The sequence below is a fragment of the Sebastes fasciatus genome, chromosome 5, assembly GCF_043250625.1.
Source record: "Sebastes fasciatus isolate fSebFas1 chromosome 5, fSebFas1.pri, whole genome shotgun sequence".
Taxonomy (NCBI): Eukaryota; Metazoa; Chordata; class Actinopteri; order Perciformes; family Sebastidae; genus Sebastes; species Sebastes fasciatus.
Genome location: NC_133799.1, coordinates 16,255,787 through 16,277,581, shown reverse-complemented (window position 1 = coordinate 16,277,581; position 21,795 = coordinate 16,255,787). Strand labels below are relative to the sequence as shown.

The 21,795-nt window shown below is 41.3% G+C and overlaps 1 protein-coding gene across 1 annotated transcript; it reads right to left on the bottom strand.

Annotated features, from left to right (window-relative positions):
* Positions 1–734: 734 nt before the first annotated feature.
* On the bottom strand, positions 735–21,226 carry tnfaip8l1 (tumor necrosis factor, alpha-induced protein 8-like 1). Its single transcript, XM_074635327.1, has 3 exons — positions 20,562–21,226; positions 4,789–5,068; positions 735–3,288 (listed from the first exon to the last, which is right to left on the bottom strand). Exons 2-3 carry the CDS (start codon positions 5,058–5,060, stop codon positions 3,000–3,002), a joined length of 561 nt encoding a protein of 186 aa, XP_074491428.1. The 5' UTR covers positions 5,061–5,068; positions 20,562–21,226; the 3' UTR covers positions 735–2,999.
* Positions 21,227–21,795: the final 569 nt, after the last annotated feature.

Here is a 21,795-nt window from a genome sequence, read left to right as displayed (position 1 = left end):
TAATAACAATCAGCTTCAAGCATCAACTGCTTATTTTTATTTAGAAACAAAAACATGGGAAAATAGGATCCAGGCTGAAAACTACTTAAGTTAATAAGCAGAGGAAGAAGTACTCAGAGAGACAATGAGACGTGACTGAACTCACATCCCAGTTTAGTCGTAACTCCGAACTCAAGGGTGCATTCACAAAAAAATAAATAATAAAAAAAACATTATTCATGACCATTAAGATATTAATTGGGCACTTGATACTGCAGTAGCCTTTCAAGTGTGCTGCAGGGAGGATCTGCAGATGTGCTGCACACCAAATTATCATTCCAAAGTCTGAAAAGTGGCAAAGTCAACAATGGATTAAACTCAAACTGAATTCAGCCTGAGTGCTACTCATGCTACTCTTGAATTTACTCTGCAGCTCACGGTTTCCAAAAACAGAAGCAAGAAGTCTTTCCATCTTACTAATTTCCTGTTCTACCTTTGACCGCGGCGTGGGCCTTCAGGAAGTGGAAAAAAACGACCCAAAAGTTGAATTGTTCATCAGTCAGATGGGTTTGTGTTTGCTTTCATGGCTTCCTAACAATGCTGGGAGCAGGAGGAAAGGGATTTGGCCGACTAAATCCAGGTCAAACATAGTCAGATTAACCCCTGATCTGGCCTGGAAAATTTCCACAATCCAACATACTAATGGACAAGACGATCAGTGCTTGATTGAGAGGGGAAAAAAAACAGACAAGAAATTTATTCTTTTAAAAAAGTAAATTGTATTATATTCGTTGTGTTTGGATACAATATAGAGACACAAAAACAATCATATGTACATGAGTGAAAATAAAAACATATCACAATTCACAATAGTAAAAATGCAACATGGATAAGTATGCTTAGTTTGAGTGCTTTAGTAGACTAGGTGGGGCTGTTGCAGAGGTTCGTGGTAATTTAAGTGTGACATGGATTTGAAACCGAAGGGAGATTTAAACTAACCCTGAGATGTGGAGTGATTGGAGAAAATGACATCCAAACACAATTAAAGTCATCTGTTTCGGGGGGATTTAGGGAAAAGGATTTACTTCAAAATGTTGCAGTGAGAGTCAATTGGGTCTAACAAGTGTGAATATACTCAGGGAAGTCATCTGAGAATTAATGAACTAAATAAAAAGGGCCAAAACCACAACAGCCACCGCCTTTGTCTTCATTATCACCGCCGTTATAATTATCAAGTGCATACTGTTTATTGAAATGTTCCTCTGGAAAAAAAGAAGAAAAAAAAAGACTCCATTTGGAGAAACATCAGTCCTCGTTTCTTTGGCAGAGCTGCTGTGGATGAAGTTAAAGTTTCAGCAATCCTATCTGGAAAAGCACAGCGCTTATTACACGGCTCAATTTCCAATTCTCTCACAGGTACGCACACAAACACACACACAGTCACACACAGAATACAAAATGAGGCCGCAGAACAAAACGATCTCCCAGACAGGCTCAGTGATACAAAAAACACATAGACAAAAAGGAAAAGACAGCTATTATGTGAGATTCGGGAGGGATAGTAACTATTCATATTCTCCTTCATATAAGGAAGAAACACAACAACATCTCTCACTCCATTAAAAGGACTTGCATTGCGCAAACAGAGATGGTTATCTCCATCACATTACATGAGGCTGCGGTGGGCTGAAACGGAGTGGCTGCTCGACGGAGGCAGGCTCTGGGCCATTATACCACCCCAGAGTGGGGAGCTGTAATTGCAGTGGGAGAGTACAATCAGGTACTGTGTTTGTCTCTCTCTAATCTCTAAACCCTGCCTGGCCCTTTTCATAAACACCGAGCTGCAGGTTTTCGTCCAGCCTTTCATCTCACTGCTCACGGGGAGACTTTTTAGTTCAAATCTGTCAGAATTCAAACCAGTTTTAGTGCCTTTTTTTTGGATAAACCTGAGGCAACGCCGGTAAATCAGAAACACGGCTGACCCTGGGCTCCAACATCTATTATGACGAGTAGTTCTACTGTGATCGCTCTTTATTCCTCTCTGACAAAATGCCAGAGCAACCTTTGCGGCTGGTGCCACATTGTGCCGCTCCCCTGCTGTGATTATGACATTTATAGACACAAAGTTGGAGTTTTTTTTTCTCTGAGCAGATGAGCGTACAGCGAGTAACACATTCAACAATTCACAGCACAATCACATTCCTTCACGTTTATGGTCCCCCTATGACCCAAACACTTCATCTTTGTTGTGGTGGCTATAAACCAGACTATTAAAACACAAAACTGGGTTTATAGGTGCCTCCTAAACAAAAGGCCTGCTGGCCCTCTATACAAAGTGGAGTTCAGTGCATGATGGGGAAAGCCGTAAAATGCAGGCTAGGCAGGATTACTCAACCGCCGTGTTTCACATGGTTTCATTATTGCAGGAAAGTACAGTACAGCGCTTGTTCAGGTCAGGATTGAGTGCAATACTACTTTTAGAAAAAACACACAAACAAACAAAAATCACTTCTTTATCCTTGGGTATTTGGAAAAGATGGAAATTCACTTTCTGTCCTCTCCTGGTGGCCCCAAAACCATTTTGGTCCATTAAAAGCTCCTCACAGAGATATGACTGAAGGCCTGTGCCGGATTCTTGTCTTTTTGATTAAGTAAGAGAGCGAGCGTAGTGCCCTTGGAATGAAGACAAAAATGTTTTTTTTTTCAAGGCACAGTTGTCAAGACTCCTATCCATGAATATACTGATAAGAGCATGAAGTTTTACATTCATTTAAAAAAAAAAAAACATCTGCTGGGTTTTGTTTACTGTGGAATAACAAAAAATCAGACTGGAGAAGAAACAGACTTTGGATTAACTAGCCGAGATAAAAAATTCAGTGTTACAGTAACGGCTGAAAGGCACACGCAAACAAGGCAACAAATGGAAAAATGTTCATGATTGTCACCTTAAAACAAAAAGAAATCTCGCATGATGAGGGGTGACCAGAGGTAAAGGTGCCGGACGGCGAGGCCAGCGGAGGTCAGAGGTTCCCCTCGTCGAGCATCTTGTTCACCCCGTTGCAGATCCTCTGCAGGTGGCCGCGGTAAACCTCCGTGGGCCCGTAGAGCGACGCCAGGAAGTCGCAGTCGGCGAAGTGATTGAACACGTGGTTGACTCTCGAGTGGCTCTTGGCTGTCAGGTGCCGTTTGATAGCCTGGTGCAGCAGCTCGCGACAATCATTCAAGATGGCGCTCATGACGCGGCGGTCAAAGGTGAACTCGATCTGGTGGAAGCTGACCGCCGTCATGGCCAGAGTGTGGACTTTCTTCCTGTGAGACGAGAAGAGGGAAGAGAGGCTGTCAGTTTCTAATTCTGACTGGAGCAGCAGAAGGAAGTAAAAATAGAAACTGCTGTCTTATGATTTTCTTCAGAAAAGTTTCCCAACTCCCCTCTATCAGTTATGGTGTTGTCCTTCGCAGCGATGCATCTCCATGCTAATATAATCACCATTCTCCATACTGTGCACTTATGTCAGCCTCACATGCCTCCAAGCTGAGTTTTACTATTTTAGTGGAAAATATATAAACTGATGTAAAAGTCAATTTCCTTAATTTGCTTCCATCAGCACACAAAAAATGTACTTGAACTGCAGTTCTCCCAACTAGAAGCTCTCAACCAGAACCAGCTCATTGTTGTTTCTCAAGGTTTTTCACATTCTGATACACAAAATAATATTATTTAAATATATGATACACAATATAACACTGTGTAAATATATGGTAGGATGTGGCAAAAGCTCTTACAATTTTTTTCAATTGTTTACACACCAACACTGGTACTTGAGACACAATGACCACAACCTGTAACTCATGTATCAACCTCCTGAACCAATTCGGCTGAAACTGGGGCTGTCAATCGATTAAAATCAATTGACAATTAATCGCATGATTGTCCATAGTTAATAGTGATTAATTGCAAATTAATCATACATTTTTTATCTGTTCAAAATGTACCTCAAAGGGAGATTTGTCAAGTATTTAATACTCTTATCAACATGGGAGTGGGAAAATATGCTTGCTTTATGCAGATGTATGTATATAGTTATTAATGGAAATCAATTAACAACACAAAACAATGACAAATATTGTCCAGAAACCCTCACAGGTACTGCATTTAGCATACAAATATGCTCAAATCATAACATGGCAAACTCAATAAGCCCAACAGGCAACAACAGCTGTCAGTGTGTCAGTGTGCTGACTTGACTATGACGCAAACTGCATGTGATTTTCAAAGCACTACACACAATTCTCTATATTTGGCACAATCTTCAAGGATAAAATCTCTTGTGCTCACAACAAAACACCTTGCCATTCAAAATGATGAACTTCAATTCCCTATTATCCACTTTGAATCCTCACATGGGCAAACACATGTTGCACAATTGTTAAATTATCAATCAGAGCTTTGACAATAAAAGGGCCACAGGTGAGCTCGTAAAACTGGTGAAAATATTCTAAATATAGCGCTTTTGAATTTTTAAGTGTCCCTTTCTTTTAGGTGGCTAAATGACGTTTTGCTGTCGGCCCTGTCCACAGCAGTATATTGCTCTGCTTCCGTGTGATAACTCCTGTCTGCTTCCCCAAACTGGGGGCGTGCCGACCGTCATCTACTGTAGGTAATACACTGACTATGGATAAGTACAACTCATACAACTTCAAAACACCAGAACTGTGGTATCTATCTTCTCGTCTAACTCTCGGAAAGAAAACAAAAAAGCGCATTTCCAAAAACATTGAAATGCTCCTTTAATGCCTCTCGCAGCCTACCTGAAGTTGTCCACCAGGATCAGCTCCTCGCCGTTGAACTGGTTGTTCCTGTAGAGCACTCCCAGCTTCACCACCATCTTGATCAAGTTCTTGATGATCTTCTGGGACTCTTTACGGTTGCGGGTGTACTCCTTGGTGACGCGGTACAACTCGTCCAGCACTTCGCTGCTGGTGTCGTCGATGAAGAGGTTGGCCATGCTCTTGGTGGCCATCTTGCTCATCAGCTTCTTCTGCGCCTGCAGGGCTAAGCTCTTGGTGCTGAAGGAGTCCATGGTCAAGTCTGGGTCGAGATGAGAAAAGAGACCGTTTGGTTAAATGGTTATGAATGTAATGAGTGGACATATTTCTAATACATATTACATAATGCATACATAGCCGCTCAGACTTTCACCTCTCAAAAGCAAGGATGGCCAAACATAACACATTGACAGCCTGCAATGTGTGATGTTATTGCTATTAACATCTACACTAACACTGTTTAAACTGCAGGGCCAAGAACTGTCTCCTTTACCAGATAATGAGCCGTGGCAGCTGTCAAATTAGTCCCAGCAAACCTCCGGCTCGGAGCCTACAAGGTAGTTAGAGAAAAAATGTGTCATTACGCGTGCAGGACTAAAGTCAGGTACAGCACGACCACGCACAGCAGACAATGTAATCTGGACGTCTCATCTGCTGAATGCATTCAGAGAACAAGGTGTGCATGTGTGTGTGGGAAGGTGAGCAGGAGACAGACTTATTTGCTGTTGCTTGACTTGTGTTATGATGTTGTTTCTGAGTGTGTTTGTGTGCCAAAGCAGAGTGGCTCAGTGAAAGGCTCCCCCCCCGATGGAGACTCATGAATGGCGGGGGTCACGGAGACCGCCGGTTTTCACAACCCTTCCAATCTCTCCTGTCAAATGAGGCAGCTCGGCAGCACGCCTCATCATTCCAGCCGCCACGTCTCAATGCGTTCTGCGGGTCACTTCTTCAGGTTTGTACATTCGTTTTTAAAAAAAAAAAAAAAAATTTAATCTATTTTCCTGTAAACTCCCTCTCTAACCTTCAGGGATTTAAAAAGGATAACCTGGGAGTACACGAGAGAAAACAGGCAACAAAAAGCTGTTTTCCACAACTGCCCTCCAATGTCAGCGCAGGCGGAATGAATGAGGATGAAGAGGAGGGGGACGTTTCATTTTGATAAGACATGGCCACCGTTTTCAAAATTTTGTTCTTACACAATTATACAAAAATAATTAAAAACAAATTAGTTTTATCATGAAACAATTCCCTAGACTTAATTTTGGGGATCTTGAAATAGGGCTGCAGCTACCAGTTATTTTCATTGACATTGATAGTAAAATGTCAGAAAATGCCTCTTACAACTTCCCAGAGCCCAAGGTGATGTCATCAAATTGCTTGCTTTGTTCCACAAATCATTTAAACCCAAATAGTTATTTTTACAATGATACAAAAAGAAAAAAATCCTCACATTTGCGAAGCTGGAACCAGAGAATGTTTGGCATTTGTTCTTTATAATTGACTTAGACAATTAACTGATTATCAAAATAGTTTCAGAAAGCGCTCAGAAAAAAGACGCTGGTGCAGCGCTTTCTCTCTAGGTGGCATGCAGCCGCAATTGCTATCGCCTCATTGAGAACAATTGAAAAAAACGATGCTGGTGCTCAGAAAACAGGCTACAGGTCCTTAGGCCACAATTATAATCTGAGAAGTTTGTTTTTCTGTCAAATGAAGAAAAAGGGTTTTCAAGAAAAATCGGCCTGCACCTAAGGAATATTGTCATTATCAATTAACCTAATTAAATTGATTAATCGTTTTGTCACTGGAAGGTCAGGAATTTGCGAAAAATTTCAGCTTTAAAGCCGAACAAGCATGGCTTTTTGTCTGAAAATTTGCACATACATTTATAAAAATCTGTTTTGTGGGTTCTCATGAATGCTTGCACACCCCGCCGGAACATTTGTGCGGGTGAAAAAAATTTCTGACGGACCTCGACTTCAGCCTGCGGGAATATATGTTTGACCAATGAAATCCTTTGTTCCAACTGATCGCTGTAATTCTGCATAATAATTAGCCATGTGCTTCCGTTTGTTGCACTGAAAGTTTGTATTTTCGGGGCCTTGGAACAATGGGTGTTTGTTTTCAGGGTAACGGACTGTCGGACAAATGGGCTTTTTCAGTCCAATGAGACATTTTTCGGACCGTTGGTGTTTCGGAACAACAACAATGGTCCGTCCCTTTCTCAACACCCGATAATGTACGACAACCACTGCTACCTCAACAACCAAATAAAGGACAATATATGGCTTGAGATCGCACAGCAGCTGGGATACGATGAAGATGGTAATGTAGCTGATAATATCGTGCACTTGCTAACGTTATATGTTGATCACGGAAAGGGGTTAGCCACAACAGCTAGCGTTAGCATCACATTTAAGGTCCGATTAGTTTATGTATTGTGGAGTTACCGTTAGCCCGTTAGACATTCTCTGTCTGGATAGGTTTTTGTTGTGTGGAGTGGACACTGGCACTATTTAAGTGGAAACTCACTGCGAAACTGGAACACAGCAACGTGGTGTGCATAGTTGTCAATGCGGAAAATCCCTGCACCGCATTTTCGCATCGCACTGGTGGCTTATAGTGTCCTAGAGGTCAAGGTGACACCTACAAATGTCTCGTTTTGTGTGACCGAAACTTAAATCTCTAGGACGTTCAATTTACGATGATGTAACAACCGAGAAAAGAAACAAATCCTTGCATTAGAAAAGCTAAAATAACAAATGGATTTGCTAGTTTATTCAGTTAATGAACTAATCTTTTCTGCTTTATGGACATAATCATGTTTATATTTCTCAAAGTAAGCAAAGTATTGTTTTGGTATCATTGTACACAATACCAAGCCCTATTGTGTTGCCTGTTAGGAATCAAGGAGGGAGGATATTCATGCAAAAAAGTAAAATATTCTTCACCTCAGGGGAAAAACAGTCAGATCTTATATCCTTATTACATCTCCCAGTCGCTGACACGCTAAATGTAACTTAATAGGTGACTGTCAGAGTGAAAACAAAATAATCATATTAAAGCTGAGTGTCCCATTCACATCACAATAGGGGTTTAATCTCCTCCACATGAAAGTAACCCTAAAGCTTAACTGAAATTCTGCATGATTGGCAAATTGCCTTTCCACGTGCTCGGGAATAATAAAAACCCAAAGCAGGAGATTTTCTATTAGTGCGGCAGACAAAATGAATGGTGACACATCCCTGCTGGGTGACTTGTGTGATTTTTACTGTTGGTACTAGAAGGCAGTGTGTCTGCTGCTACAGTGTGTGACTTTCATTCCCCTCTCGCTCTCTCTCTCTCTCTCTCTGCAATGCCTCTCCAGGAATATCAATAAGACTCCTTGGAGAGAGTGTCAGCAGGATGCTTCCCAGGGAGGAGACACATGAGGAGAGGGGGAGCATAGACAGAGGCAGAGCGATGGAGGGTGGGAGTGTTAGATATATATATATATATATATATATATATATATATATCAATCCTGAAACATCGGGGGGAATGTAGGTGTTGAATGAGAGGTCATTTATATAGTCTAGTCTCATGCTGAATCTAGTTTTACTCTCTCTCTGTTTGCAGGTGCTTGACGTTTAATCGGGCCTCTGGCTGTGCTGCTGATCAAGGATCACTGGCAGATCCCCATCGACTGTTTCACCACCATTGTATCTCTAAACTTGCCAGGCCTCACTTGTTACACAAAATCCTGCTCTGATGCAATGTGTGTGAAATAGATAACAAGGAGAAAGACACTAATGATCAGACTGAAAGAAAAAAAAAAGAAAAAAAAGAAGCTTTCTTCCTATGTGAGCAGCGGTTGAAAACAATCACTTAGTCCTGCTGTCACCCTCTAATCACAACGGTGAGTCTCAAGAGGACAATCGCTTATCATACTGCATTTACCTCCCTCTCTTCCTCTCTGCGCCCTTGCTGATGGACGTTTAAGAGTTTAGAAAAGTGCGACTGGATAATGGGCACATTAAGAAGAGCAACCTCTTTGTCAGATTGGAGGGCGGTTTCATATTGCTCATTAAATTCCACTCTCGTCAGGGACGGGGGCCAATCACAGATCTGTGTAGCCTGCCGACGAACAACAGGAAAACGAAAATAAGAAAGGTAGGAGTGTTGGAGTCTTTCATACCCATGAATACAAACACTTTAACGTGGAGGCACTTGGGACTGTCAGATGAAGAGTGACATACAGACCCCTAGCACTCTTATCTTAAGTATGGAGGGATATCCTCACTCCTCTCACTTTACCCCTCCGGTTCCCCAAAACTAAAGGCCTCATGAAAAAAAGGTCTTCAGGGAATGAAAAGGTTTTCGATCAAATAATCTTTTTTTTTTTCCGGTGACTTTGCAGCATGAGAGTGGTTAGTGCCAGATCTAAATGGCCTGTGAAGTCCGGCGCCCAGGGACAGCCCCGCCAACACTGACACAGCATCTCCATAGTATTTATAGAGGCAAAAATCTTAACGGATTTAAGGCTGAACAAGACATGACGGCAGCAAAAACTGCTGAGCACGGTTGCTAAAATAAACAAGCCCCAGCCGTCGCTGCATGCAGAAATTGCACAAGCAAACATCTGCACGCATGTACGCATACACATTACTGAAAATGAAATGAAACACAAAGAGATTGCGGCCGCCGACAGCTCCCCAGCATAATTATTACAGCAGTTAGACAAGCTACAAAATCATCAACTCGCAGAGAACAAGCCAGCATACATTCACTCACAAAGAGAAGCGGGCAAAAGCTCAGCAAACATGACTCATGGAAATGAAACCGGACCCTACAGTACAGTGTTGGATGTCTCGTGACAGTGAGGGAGTCTGGGTAATGTACCCACTCCAGGGAAGCTCACGCCCTGCAGCAGGTGCAGACAGCCTTGTCAGCCCTGCGTGACAGCCTGACTGAGGGATCGAGGTGAAAAGAGGCCGTGATGATGAAGAAATAACCCAACTGTCCTCTCTCTAGTCCTTGGAGGATTATTGAAGCGGGGTCCGATAAAGCTGTATAGGCCCTTTATTATCTGCCTTTAATTTGCTCTGCCTCTTTGAGTTTTAGAGCAGGTAAAGCTGATGTCTGCATTGGGGACACTTCAGCCAACAGCTTTTCCCAGTCCATTTGGGGGAATGGGAATAAGTGGGATGACAACTCCTACTCGCTGTCGTTTTCATTTAGCGTTTTCACAATGTGACCGTTGTGGAGACCTTTGAGACTGATTCAGAGAACAAGGGCTGTAAAGAATGACTTCTACGTTTCGTTGCAACAACTTTGAAGCACAGTGTAACTTATTTGAGTTTCCAGGAGTTGACTGTATTATAATTACAACTATTATTGATTATTAGCAATTTTCATATTAGGGCTGGCTGCTACTTTCATTATCAGTTAGTCTTAGTCACCACTTTGATCCAGACCACAGTTTTTTGGTCATTGTCATCTTGGTTATTTGTAAACAGAAGTGACACGAGAGGAGCTAAGCACAACCGAACGCTGAATAAGACATTTTTAGGCAACCAATATGTTATAATTTTCATGAACTCAAAACACATTGTGACAGGGTTAAAACTGTGAGACAAAAACGCGGACCTGACAACGCCGTTGTAGAGACCTGTCAATCACAAGGTAGCCATGCCCTAAAGCATTCCCTGCTTTATGGTCTAATTGACTCTAAATGGGACCATAATTTACTAAATGAACATCATGCTGTATTGAAGAAGGCTTGAAACTAGCGATTGAGACCATAATCTCATGTTTACAATGTTTACTGAGGTAATAAATCAAGTGAGAAGTAGGGTCATTTTCTCATAGACTTGACTGAAATGTCTCAAAACCTATTGGATGGATGGCCATGAAATTTAATACAGACATTCATGCTCCCCTCAGGATGAATAGTAATCACTTTGGTGATCCTCTGACTTTTCCTCTAGCGCCATCCCCATGTCAAAATTAGGCCTACTTTGGTTCATACCTGCAAAACTAACAACACTCCCATCATCCTCAGCTTTGTACTTTGTGTTTTGTGCTAATTAGCAAATGTTAACATGCTAATAAGCGGCTTGGTGTGGCATCAGCAGTTATGCGGGCGCTGTACCGGACCGTGTGGTGAAGAGGGAGCTGAGCAGGAAGGCAAAGCTCTCAATTAACCGCTCCATCTACGTTTCTACCCTCACCTATGGTCATGAGCTTTCGGCAGTGACCGAAAGAATGAGAATGCAGATACAAGTGGCTAAAATGAGCTTTCTTCGTAGGGTGGCTGGGCTCAGCCTTAGAGATAAGGTGAGGAGCTCAGACATCCAGAGGGATGTTGAAGTAGAACGATGAAAGGGGCCAGCTGAGGTGGTTCAGGCATCTGATCAGGATGCCTCCTGGACGTCTCTCTTTGGAGGTTTTCCGGGCACGTCCAACTGGTAAGAGGCCCAGGGGGCCGACCGAGAGCACAGTGGAGAGATTATATATCTCATCTGGCTTGGTACGCCTCGGGGTACCCCCAGGAAGAGCAGGAAAAAGTTGCAGGAGAGAGGGACGTCTGGAATACCCTGGAATAGCCCCAGGTAAGCAGAAGATATGGATGGATAACATGCTAAACTAAGATGGTGAACATTGTATACATTATAGCTAGTTAGCATTTAGCTCAAAGCACCACTGTGTCTAAGTACAGCATCACCATGCTGGATGGCTGCAGACTCTTAAGCCTTGTTTCTTGTGAAATACTGAATCCTTTAATCCTGAATCCTTCAAATGAAACAACCCAAGATGGAAAAATGTCTTTGGTTAAACTGCTAACAACTCATGTCATCATACTGGTGGTGCAACGGTTCAACAATCCATGGTTCGGTTTGAAAGTCATTGAACGGTTTGTTTTTTTACGATTCAGTTCTGCATCCCTACATCATACTAAAACTATAAACTGTGATTAGGGGTCTCGAGTAGCAATTGCTTCTTTTTAAGAGGTCATAAGCCAAAAAAAGAGTAGTTTTAGCCTTTAAAATGTTGAAAAATAGTGTGAAAATATTCATAACAATTTCAAAGAGCCCAAGAAGACAACTTCAAATTGCCCAAGGCCAAACATATGGAAATCACAATATTACTAAACAGAGAAAAGCAGAAAATCATCATATTTGAGAAGCTGAAAACAGTGAATGTTTGGCTGAACTAGCTGCGGTATTTGTCGCCTGTGCTGATTCACTCATTAATAAAACCAAAAAGGCGATAGCTGCCGGATAGTATACATAAATATCCACACATGCTACTTGACATGAACATGTTGTTGCCTTTTGGCTGCTCATATTTAGAGTAAATCCAACATGATGTGAGCGTGGCATTGGTTTTCCAAAGGAGGGCATTGAGCAGGATCCAGGATGCAGCCTCTGCATCGACCGCACTCACCTGTCAGTCAAACTAAAGCTGAGGTGTGACAGGTGAGAAAGAGCCAGAAATTGGATACACCTGTAGCTCCCGCCCACTCTAACACATGCCACCGTGTCTCATGAGGAAGAAGAGGCCACAGCACCTAAAATATCACCACCTGCTGCCAATCTAGACAGCTTGGTGAGTGCTGATAACAGTCAGCATAAACAGGAAACCAATAAAGGATGTGTTTTCTACACCGCTTGGCCACCACAAGTTGCTAAAAAAGCTCTGGCAGATATTCTAGAACTTTCCATGACACTTCATCTCACAAGTGATTGGTTGATGGCAGCAGAAAATGTCACGACTTTGCTATTCTTCAGGGATGAGTAGTCACATGGATTGGGGCACTGTGACCCTGACAGAGACGACTCCATCAGCAGAGAAAATCTTCACTGCTGTAGGATGGAAGTGGAAGCGATTACTGAGAATAGCTCTGTGTTTGTGGGGATTTACTGCTCTCTAAACTTTCTGAACAGACATGAATCATACCACAATCATGCACCACACAACACAAACAACCCTATAATCTGCCCTCCATGTAATGCGTGTCCATGATTTCCTCTGATATTTCACAGTAACCTTTTTATCCGCGGTGTACTGAATATGTCAACATTCAGAGAACTTAATTAATATTTTCCAATTTTGTTTTAGTCCTTCACATTTTCAAAAGCATAAACTTTGGTGACGCAGAGGCCCAAAGTAACGAGGACGTCCCCAGTTTGAGTCTGTCTGATGACCTTCACCACATGTCCTTCTCCCTCTACCCCTCCCCACCTCCTCTGTCCTGCTGTTACCTGCTACTGTCGGCTGTTCAATTAATGCAAAATACCATAAATGGAATATTTTTAATGCTTAAAACTGGTAAAAAACTAAACAAATACTAAGAGTAGGGCAAACAGAATCAATTAAGGGCTTAAGTTAACAATTATTTTCCCCATTGATTAACCTGCTGAATATTTTTTCAGATAATCGCTTAATTGTTTGGTCCATAAAATGTCAGAAAATAGTGAAAAATGTCCAGTCCAAACCCCAAAGATGTTCAGTGTCATTATAAAAATCATTTTCTGTCAATGGACTAATCCAGTGGTTCCCAAACTGGGGGGCGGGGGCCTATATTTATTGCTTTTTTCTCTATAATTTCACTTAAAACTGTTATGTTCTTTTGCACTCAAGTTCATAAAATGAGAAAATATTCACAAAATACATTTTTCATTTGTCAAATAAGTAATTCACACAGGAGTGTACAAAAATAGGCTATACCATGAGGCAATTTCATATAGGCTATTTATTTATTGAATTACCAGAAAACATGCTATATCGTGATATATATATTTATCGAGATATAAAATTATCTATTTGGCGATAGAAGATTTTGGCCATATTGCCCAGCCCTAGGCGCGGTCTTTTGCAAAGACAACCAGATCACTTTCCGTTTTCCTCAGATCCTAGCAACTCCCAACAACACAGGACACACATAAAGTTTTGTTTCCCACAGTTACTTTGGTTGTTCCATCGTCCGCCATTTCCGTTACTAACTGCAAAGAACTTACACTCTATGGGAACAGGGGATCACGATAATGACACACATAATGGCAAACAACATTTACTTAATTATTATAAGTTAAAGCAAAAACCTGTCTATTGCCACTTTAATAAACTCAGCTCTAAATCAATTAAATGCACACTTTGAAGAGTATCCTAAAAGAGATGAAAAACAATAACAGCAACATCTGCAGCTTTTGATGCAATCCCAGAGCCCAGGGTGATGTCGTTAAATTGCTTGTTTTATTGGAGCAAGGGTCCAAAAAACAAAAAATATTCAGTTTACTATCACATAAGACAAAAGGAAAGCAGCAAATCCTCACATCTGAAAAGCTGGAACTATATTTGCTTCAAAAATGACTTCAACTATTAAAAGATTATCAAAATAGTTTTCTGTTGCTCAACTATCATTTCAGCTTTAATATAAAGACTTTCTAATACAATACAAGGAAGCATTCAATCAACACCTCTCTGACATGGTGGCAAACAAAACTAAACATGATAAGCATCATAAAGGTAGTATTTATTGCAGGGCTGTTGAACTGGATTGGATGATGTTGTACTATGTACACACTCTGAACATTATGTATTTGCCTTTCTGCCTTTTGATGAACTCCCACATAGTCTACACACAACCATTAGCCTATCTTTCCTTATGCCGGTTTGTATAAAAGCTTCACAATGTTGCGAAAAAATAACAAGAAAACTGTGGACCCCTGAGAGAAAGTTTAAAAAAAAAAAAGCTTCTTGATCATGACCAAAAGGATTACGGATGTCATTAAAATTAGTTCTTATCGGGAGATCTTGAATCGGAAAACTTCTTTCTCGACAGATTCTCCCCAGCTGTGTGATATAATCCGTCTCCTCTTTGAGGAACAATAGACAATCCTGGTTGTTATATAAGGTACATCCGTGCTTTGTGTTCAGAGAGGACAAGTAAGCACTCAAATGAGCTGTGCTACTGGAGCCACTCCACTGTTAGGGAATCAACAGCCGGATTTCAGGACAAGTGAACGCTGCAATTTCGTCTTTCATCAACTTCTGTAGTGTTTGTCTCACTCTTCTCTTGAGATGTTGCATAACAGAGGAGGTGCTGCCTGCTAATAGTGAGCCGCTGCTGTGTGTTAACAATTGTATATGGCAGGCGTATGTGTCTGCATAATGGCCTCTTTGTACACACACTCGTCTGGTTCAGTGGCTCTGATATGAGAGCCATAATTACATCCACACAGATATGTGAACATGCTACATGCATGGACATCTTTGTATGATGGTTATGTGCTGTCACCTTCTCCTCCTCCCACATAGCCATCATCTGCGAAGATCTGCTGAGAAAGGAGGCAATCAGTCCCTTTCGCTCAGACACTGTGACCCACCCTACCATTTTTTAACGGTTTTCTCAGATCTGCCAGAGCCCGCTGAACAATTAATAATTAACACATCGGCATATAATGGATCGGGGATTAATAATTCAGCCTGCCGATTTGGACTAAAATAGACCGCAGGCTAAGAGGAGTCTGCTGTGGTGCAACAGGTTGGGACAGAGATGAGGGATAAAGGGTGGACTTCCAGCACATACAGTAAGAGAGACAGTGGCTTTACATGCACAAAATATTCAAGTTTTGGCCCTTATTCTGAAAAAGATAATATTCTTACTAAACAGTTTACATGGCTAATGAAAATGAATATTCGACTAATATTTATGTTTACATTCAGCGGTGGTGGATTTGTTTGACCGTGCAAACACAGCCTCCCTCTTTTATTCCTTCAACCACCTTTTTGAAAAAGTCGGCGTTGCCATATCTGTCCATATCTACAAACCTGTTGATATTCAAGACTTTCATAATGTCTAAAAGTTTCTCTTTGCATCCAGAAATGTGGCTTTTCCTTTGCGCATGCATCTCTGCAAACTGTCTGGTTTGTGTACAATCATAGACTGTATATAAGAAGTGGACGTCGTCACTGTGACGTCCCCCTTTGGTTTGTGGACTACGGTTTTGAAGCCTCAAGTTAGGCCGTCGCCATCTTGGTTATTTGCAACCAGAAGTGACACAAGAGGGTGGAGCTAAGTACAACCGAACGCTAAATAAGACATTTTTAGGCGACCAAAATGTTAATATTAACTTTCATGAGTTGTCACTCCCGTGACAGCGACCTGTCAATCTCAAAGTAGCCACGCCCTAAAGCATACCCTGCTTTATGGTCTATTTGACTCTAAATGGGACCATAACTTACTAAATGAACATCATGCTGTATTGAAGAAGACTTGAAACTAGCGATTGAGATCATAAACTCCTGTTTGCAATGTTTACTGAGGTAATAAATCAAGTGAGAAGTAGGGTCATTTTCTCATAGACTTCTATACAATCAGACTTCTTTTTGCAACCAGAGAAGTCGCCCCCTGCTGGACATTCCATAGAATGCAAGTTTAAGGCACTTCTGCATTGGCTTCACTTTTCAGACCCGGAGGTTGCCCATTGGTTTGTGTACAACGCACAGAGCTGACTATAAACAAGCAAGAGGCCGTAGGGCCATGTGTCTCAAACTGCTGTAAAAAAACAACAACTGAGACGCATATTCCGAATGCTCTTTATATATGTCCAAAGAATGCTCCTAAAACCTGAATAATATCGGCATATTCCACATGTCTTGACCGTAAAATGCTCCTTTCGGAATAAGGCCTTATTCAGAATATCCAAACAGAATTTGCTGTTTACATGACCCCTATCAAATTCAGAATATTTTCATATTCGGAATAACAGTGGAATATTAGTGTGCATGTAAACGTAGTCAGTGACTGTGAGCTGATGGCTTTAATTTAGGAACATCAGTCAGCCAGTGTTACGCATATATAATGAGGTTGGGAATACAGTAGCTGCTGCGCTGCCCGAGGGCCAACACAACACTCACTGACAACATTTGTTCTAGCATTGAAATTCGGAAGCGGGTAGTTGTTTTATGGTTACGACTGGGCTGATTTAGAATAACACATCTGTGCAAAAAGGTAAAGAGCAGTCCACTATCACATGACTTCACTTTGATTGCCATGTCCAAGTTGTAATTGCATATTATTTGCAATATAATTAGCGTCTGCACATAATACAAGACATAATCAAGGTGCTAACTGGAGTAATGACTGATGTCTGGACCGGGCCTATGACATTTTAATTAAGGCCACCATAAGAGCAGGGCACATTATGAGTAATTTTCTTCACCTCAAGCCTCAAGAGAGCATAATTTGTTAACTCGGTATGTCAATGGAGTGGCAAATACCAGAGCGCTTGGCTGTAAGAACAGCAGGGATGGAGATCAGTGAAAACAGAGGGGGACCAATATGAGAGGACTGTGACTAATAGAGATGACTCAAGTGGGATCTGAAATGAGTCCGGTCTATTGGCAGATAACGCCGTCCCTCACTCTCTCTTCGTTTTAAACAATGCCGTGATATTTGCAGGTCATGCGGCTCCGCTCTTTCAGACAAGGCCACATGCTCCGAGTGTTTCGGGTTTCCAGGGAAACTGCAGGCCACCTGCGTGCTGGGCTGAACTTTGCAGCCTAGTAAAAAGCAGGTCAAACACCTCTCTTGTCGTGTCAGCGAGTTACCATGGATTCTCCTCAGCAGGAACAACAGTGTCTCTAGCATTACTGCTGCAATTTCAAGCTATGCCTTTAATAACACTCACTGCATGGGGAATGTCTGGCAACGTGACTGTATTGTCCTGTTCTAAAAGACACTCGGAGGAGGGAATCTGCACAGATAGTTACACTGAAATATACATAGACGAGGCTCGCCAGCATTTGCTTAATCCTGCTATTGACGGGCAATTATCGTATATCATTATTATTATGTCTCGTCTTTGTGCTGAAACAATAATAAAGCTGTTGTGAAGCTCAAAGCTATGATTAATGATGAAAAAGCAAATACTCATTAAAACCAGTCATGGATGAAATCTAAAACAAAGGGACTTTCATTGTCACTATATTTCCATGCCTTCCAAAACAATTTGATTATTTTAGGGCTGTAACTAACGATTATTTCCATTATCGATTATCATGTTAATTAACTGATTAATCTTTTATATAACAAAATGTCAGAAAATATAAAAAAAAAAAAATTAAAATATTAAAAAAAAACACCCATGACGATTCCCTAAAGCTTGCTTGGCACCTTCAGATTGTTTGTTTTGTCCGACCAGCAGTCCAAAACCCAGAGATATTCAATTTACAACGAAGATATTGCTTCTTGGTGACATGCCAAAAAGGCACCTTACACTTACACCTTAAAAAATTACTCGAACCGATACTTTGATTATCAAAAACAGTTGGCGATTAATTTAGTAGTTGACAACTAATCAAAATGGTTTTAATGGTTGCAGCTCTAATCTTTACATATATTGACTGATATCATTCTACAGAAGACGTTGAAATGAAGTCCTGCAGTTATTCTGTGATGATTTTGGCCTTGCCTCAGCTCAAAGGTTGTCAGCTATTACTACAGGCAACAAAGACACAAAGGACGCCTTGGCAACTAAAACAGAGTAGGTCGAAAAAACGCCAAATCATTTCACCACTGATACAGCTAATGCAAGGAGAGAGGCAACTCCAGGTCCTGATCCAAGGCCATAATTCATTTGACAGGTCTGTTGAGGCTGTGCATGATAATGTCTGCTGCTACCTGCCAGAGCCCCGGCTGCACAGTGAAGCTATTCATCCACAGTCAAACCTTGTTCTGGAGCGAAGCTTTACAATGTAAACACAGCAATGTGTTACAAAACATATCAGTGTTTGCAAAACACATGTCTTCACCCTTTTCGGTCTCGGTGTACGCAGTGGATTAAACTGGGACAACAAAGAGGCGTATTAGGTGTTTAAACCAGCAGGGATGAAAACATTTTCTTTATCTCTTCATTTTCTTCTTCTTCCATGTTTACTCAGTTTCTTGTGAGGTGGTAAATCGTGTACACTTTGTTACCATGAATGTAAAACATAAGAAAATATTGCCTCAATTGGCCACATTATACATATAATCTCTGTAGGGTGCTTTACACATTGTTTTATCTTTTATCCAACTACTACAAAACATGGACAATACATAAGCTCTCTCTTTACATACTGGAGGACTAAGTATGCCAACCAAAACATGTGCAAAATTTTAAATAGTTTCTTATGAAATTCAGCAATCATGGTCCAAAGCCCTGCACAAGTAATTGAAATATGGATGATACTGATGCAAGATATCCAATTTTCCAATCATTGGTTTCACATAACTCCAAATATGGTCCGACATTCTGCCAGGGCTGTAGTACTCGAGACCAAGTCCGGACTCAAGTCCAATTTTTTAAAGTCTTGCACTTGCCTTGGACTCGTGCCTTGTTGGACTCGGACTTGTCTTGGACTCTGGCTCGGCAAATGAGAACTGTTCAAGTTGTTCCTGGCTGCTGATTTGGGATCAGTTGTACAGAACGTTTCCTGATTCTAACAGTGTTTTTTCCGTGTACGCATTCAACAGCGGTGCAGCTAAAAAAATTCAAATTCAAGGTTTATGAATGTAACGTTAGACTGTAATGGTCCTCAAACCTAAATTCTACGCAGATTATTTCTGTACCTCCTAACTGATTAGTCACTATATTAGCATGGGAAAGATACTATTGCCTATTATGGTCTTGAACAGGACTTGACTTGCTCTTGACTCTGTCCTGACTTGGTCTGGACTGGACCTGGTGTTGGACTTGATTAAGTTTGACATGACTACAGCCCTGCATTCTGCAATGTTTTTCATTACTTATCAATAAATAATAATCCTGAGTGGTAATCTTCATCGTCATTCACATGATGGCCTAAATACATTGTTTAAATCATGAATTGAGGACACAGTTCCTCATTTTGTTCCTCATGGCTGCTAATAAATAGTATTCTGTGGTTTCTATCTATAACCTAACTAAACAAAACTCTGAGATTGCCAATTCCCTAGACATTAAGGGTGTTTTCACATATAGTCCTTTTTAAATTAACCGAACTCAGTCCTCTTAAAGTGGACCAAAACGTGGACCAACAGAAAAGGGACTCAGTTCTGTTTGTGTTCACATCGTTAGTTCATTTAAAAGAGGACCCAGTTCTGTTGGTCCATACATATAGATATATACATACATATATATAATCTCAAGAGTTACAGGCTGTATTGTTACTACGAAGTTAGCGGAAGTAACGGTCAAGCATAGCGGTTGGGTTCAAATATAACATTTTGATTATTAAACTAGCATATATATTTATATATATAAATATATATATATATTTATATATATAATTCACAACTTATACTTAGTTTTTTAATTTATTTATTATTATTATTTTTAACTTACTTATTTTTTTGGTCCTTTACTTTTTTTATTTATTTAATAATCAAAATGTTATATTTGAACTCAACTGCTATGCTCGACCGTTACTTCCGCTAACTTCGTAGTAAAAATACAGCCTGTCAAAGAAGTGAAAACTGAGTCTCATTAACTTCATATTAGTCGTGAAAAAGCTGCTTTACTTGACAACAAGTAAACATGTTTAACGGCCTAATAAGTCGGGTGTGATTTGACCAAAGGCCTCTCTGATAATAGCTGACCGTTAATGTTTGAGATGATAGTTGACCGTTAATGTTTGAAATGATAGTTGACCGTTAATGTTTGAAATGATAGTTGACCGTTAATGTTTGAGATGTTTCATTTAAAAGCTGCTCGACCGTTAAGTTAAGATGTCTCCGGTGCCAGACTCACCTTTCTCTTCTCACCTCGGGCGGAGGGACAACAGAGGAGTGGTCAGCCAACAAAGATGCCAAGTTAATCTCAACTAAATCTCCCAAGTCTTCATCATCCTGGCAGCGCAGGGAGAAGTCTCTTCACAGCATGTTTGCTTGTTTGTTAGCTTGTTTTCCTCCTCCTCCTCGCTGCTGCCTCTTCTTCTTCTGTAACCGTGTATCAGGCACACAGATGTGTAAATTATTCAAAGAGTGTGTTCTTATTCTTCTCTCTTCTGCTGCTGCTGTGAGATCGGTTACAAGAGTTTTAGTTGTAACCCGAGTCCTCCTCCTCCTCCTTCCTTGTAAAAAAAAAAAAAAAAGTTTCAAACTTGAGGGGGACTTGGAAGTGAACAGATTGATGTTGGTTTGAGCCAATGAAGGAGCAACAGGCGGGAGTGGAGCAGCCCAATCAGACCCAATCAGGACCATTAACAGCTCCAGATCCAGCACATGCCCTGCCCCCATTAGAGGGCTTTCAGTAATTATCCTGGTCCACTAGTGATGGGAATTCAGGCTCTTTTTAGTGAGCCAGATCATTTGGCTCAGCTCACCAAGAAGAGCCGGATCTTTCGGCTCCCAAACGGCTCTTCGTTTTTACCACTTCTGCCTTTTATAATTCAGCCGAATTTAGCGCTGTTTTGACCTATGATTAGTATGTGTTCACATATATCACTTAAAGGAACTATTTGTAAGATTCAGAAATGCTTGTTAACAGTGACACCTGTGGCCGTTAAGTCAACGAAAGTCAGCGTTGGGCTCGCGCTTGTGCTCGCTCTAAATAGACATGAACGAGCATCGCTAAAAACAGTGAGGCGACACACGTCAGCTAAAACCACAATATCATTCTATATTTCACCTGCTTGGAAGTAATGTTAGCTGACGAGACGAAAGTCTCTCCATGAATCAATGCTGATCCTAGTGTTGAATTTTCCTGCTTCAGCCTCCCGACCGTGGCCGGAGGGAACAGGGGAGACACCAGGACCCGGTCTGAGACGATAACGTAACCCGTTGCGGAGCCCCGTCACTTCACAAGACACGGGAAACATCTGTTGGTCTGGAGGAGCAAGATATTCTCAGAGCTAAACTAACTCTTTTGCAGTGTGTAGTGAGCGCGCATGCATGTGAGGTGGAGCGAGCTGTGAGTGAAGGCAGGCAGAGGAGCAGAGGAGCAGAGACTCCAGCCACACGCGAGCGCGCATGGGACACCGACC

Coding starts and splice junctions, on each gene's coding strand:
- tnfaip8l1 (XM_074635327.1), bottom strand. CDS start 5,060: ATGGACTCCTTCAGCACCAAGAGCTTAGCCCTGCAGGCGCAGAAGAAG. Junction 3,289..4,788: donor ATCCTGGTGGACAACTTCAG/GTAGGCTGCGAG, acceptor CTCGTCTCACAG/GAAGAAAGTCCACACTCTGG.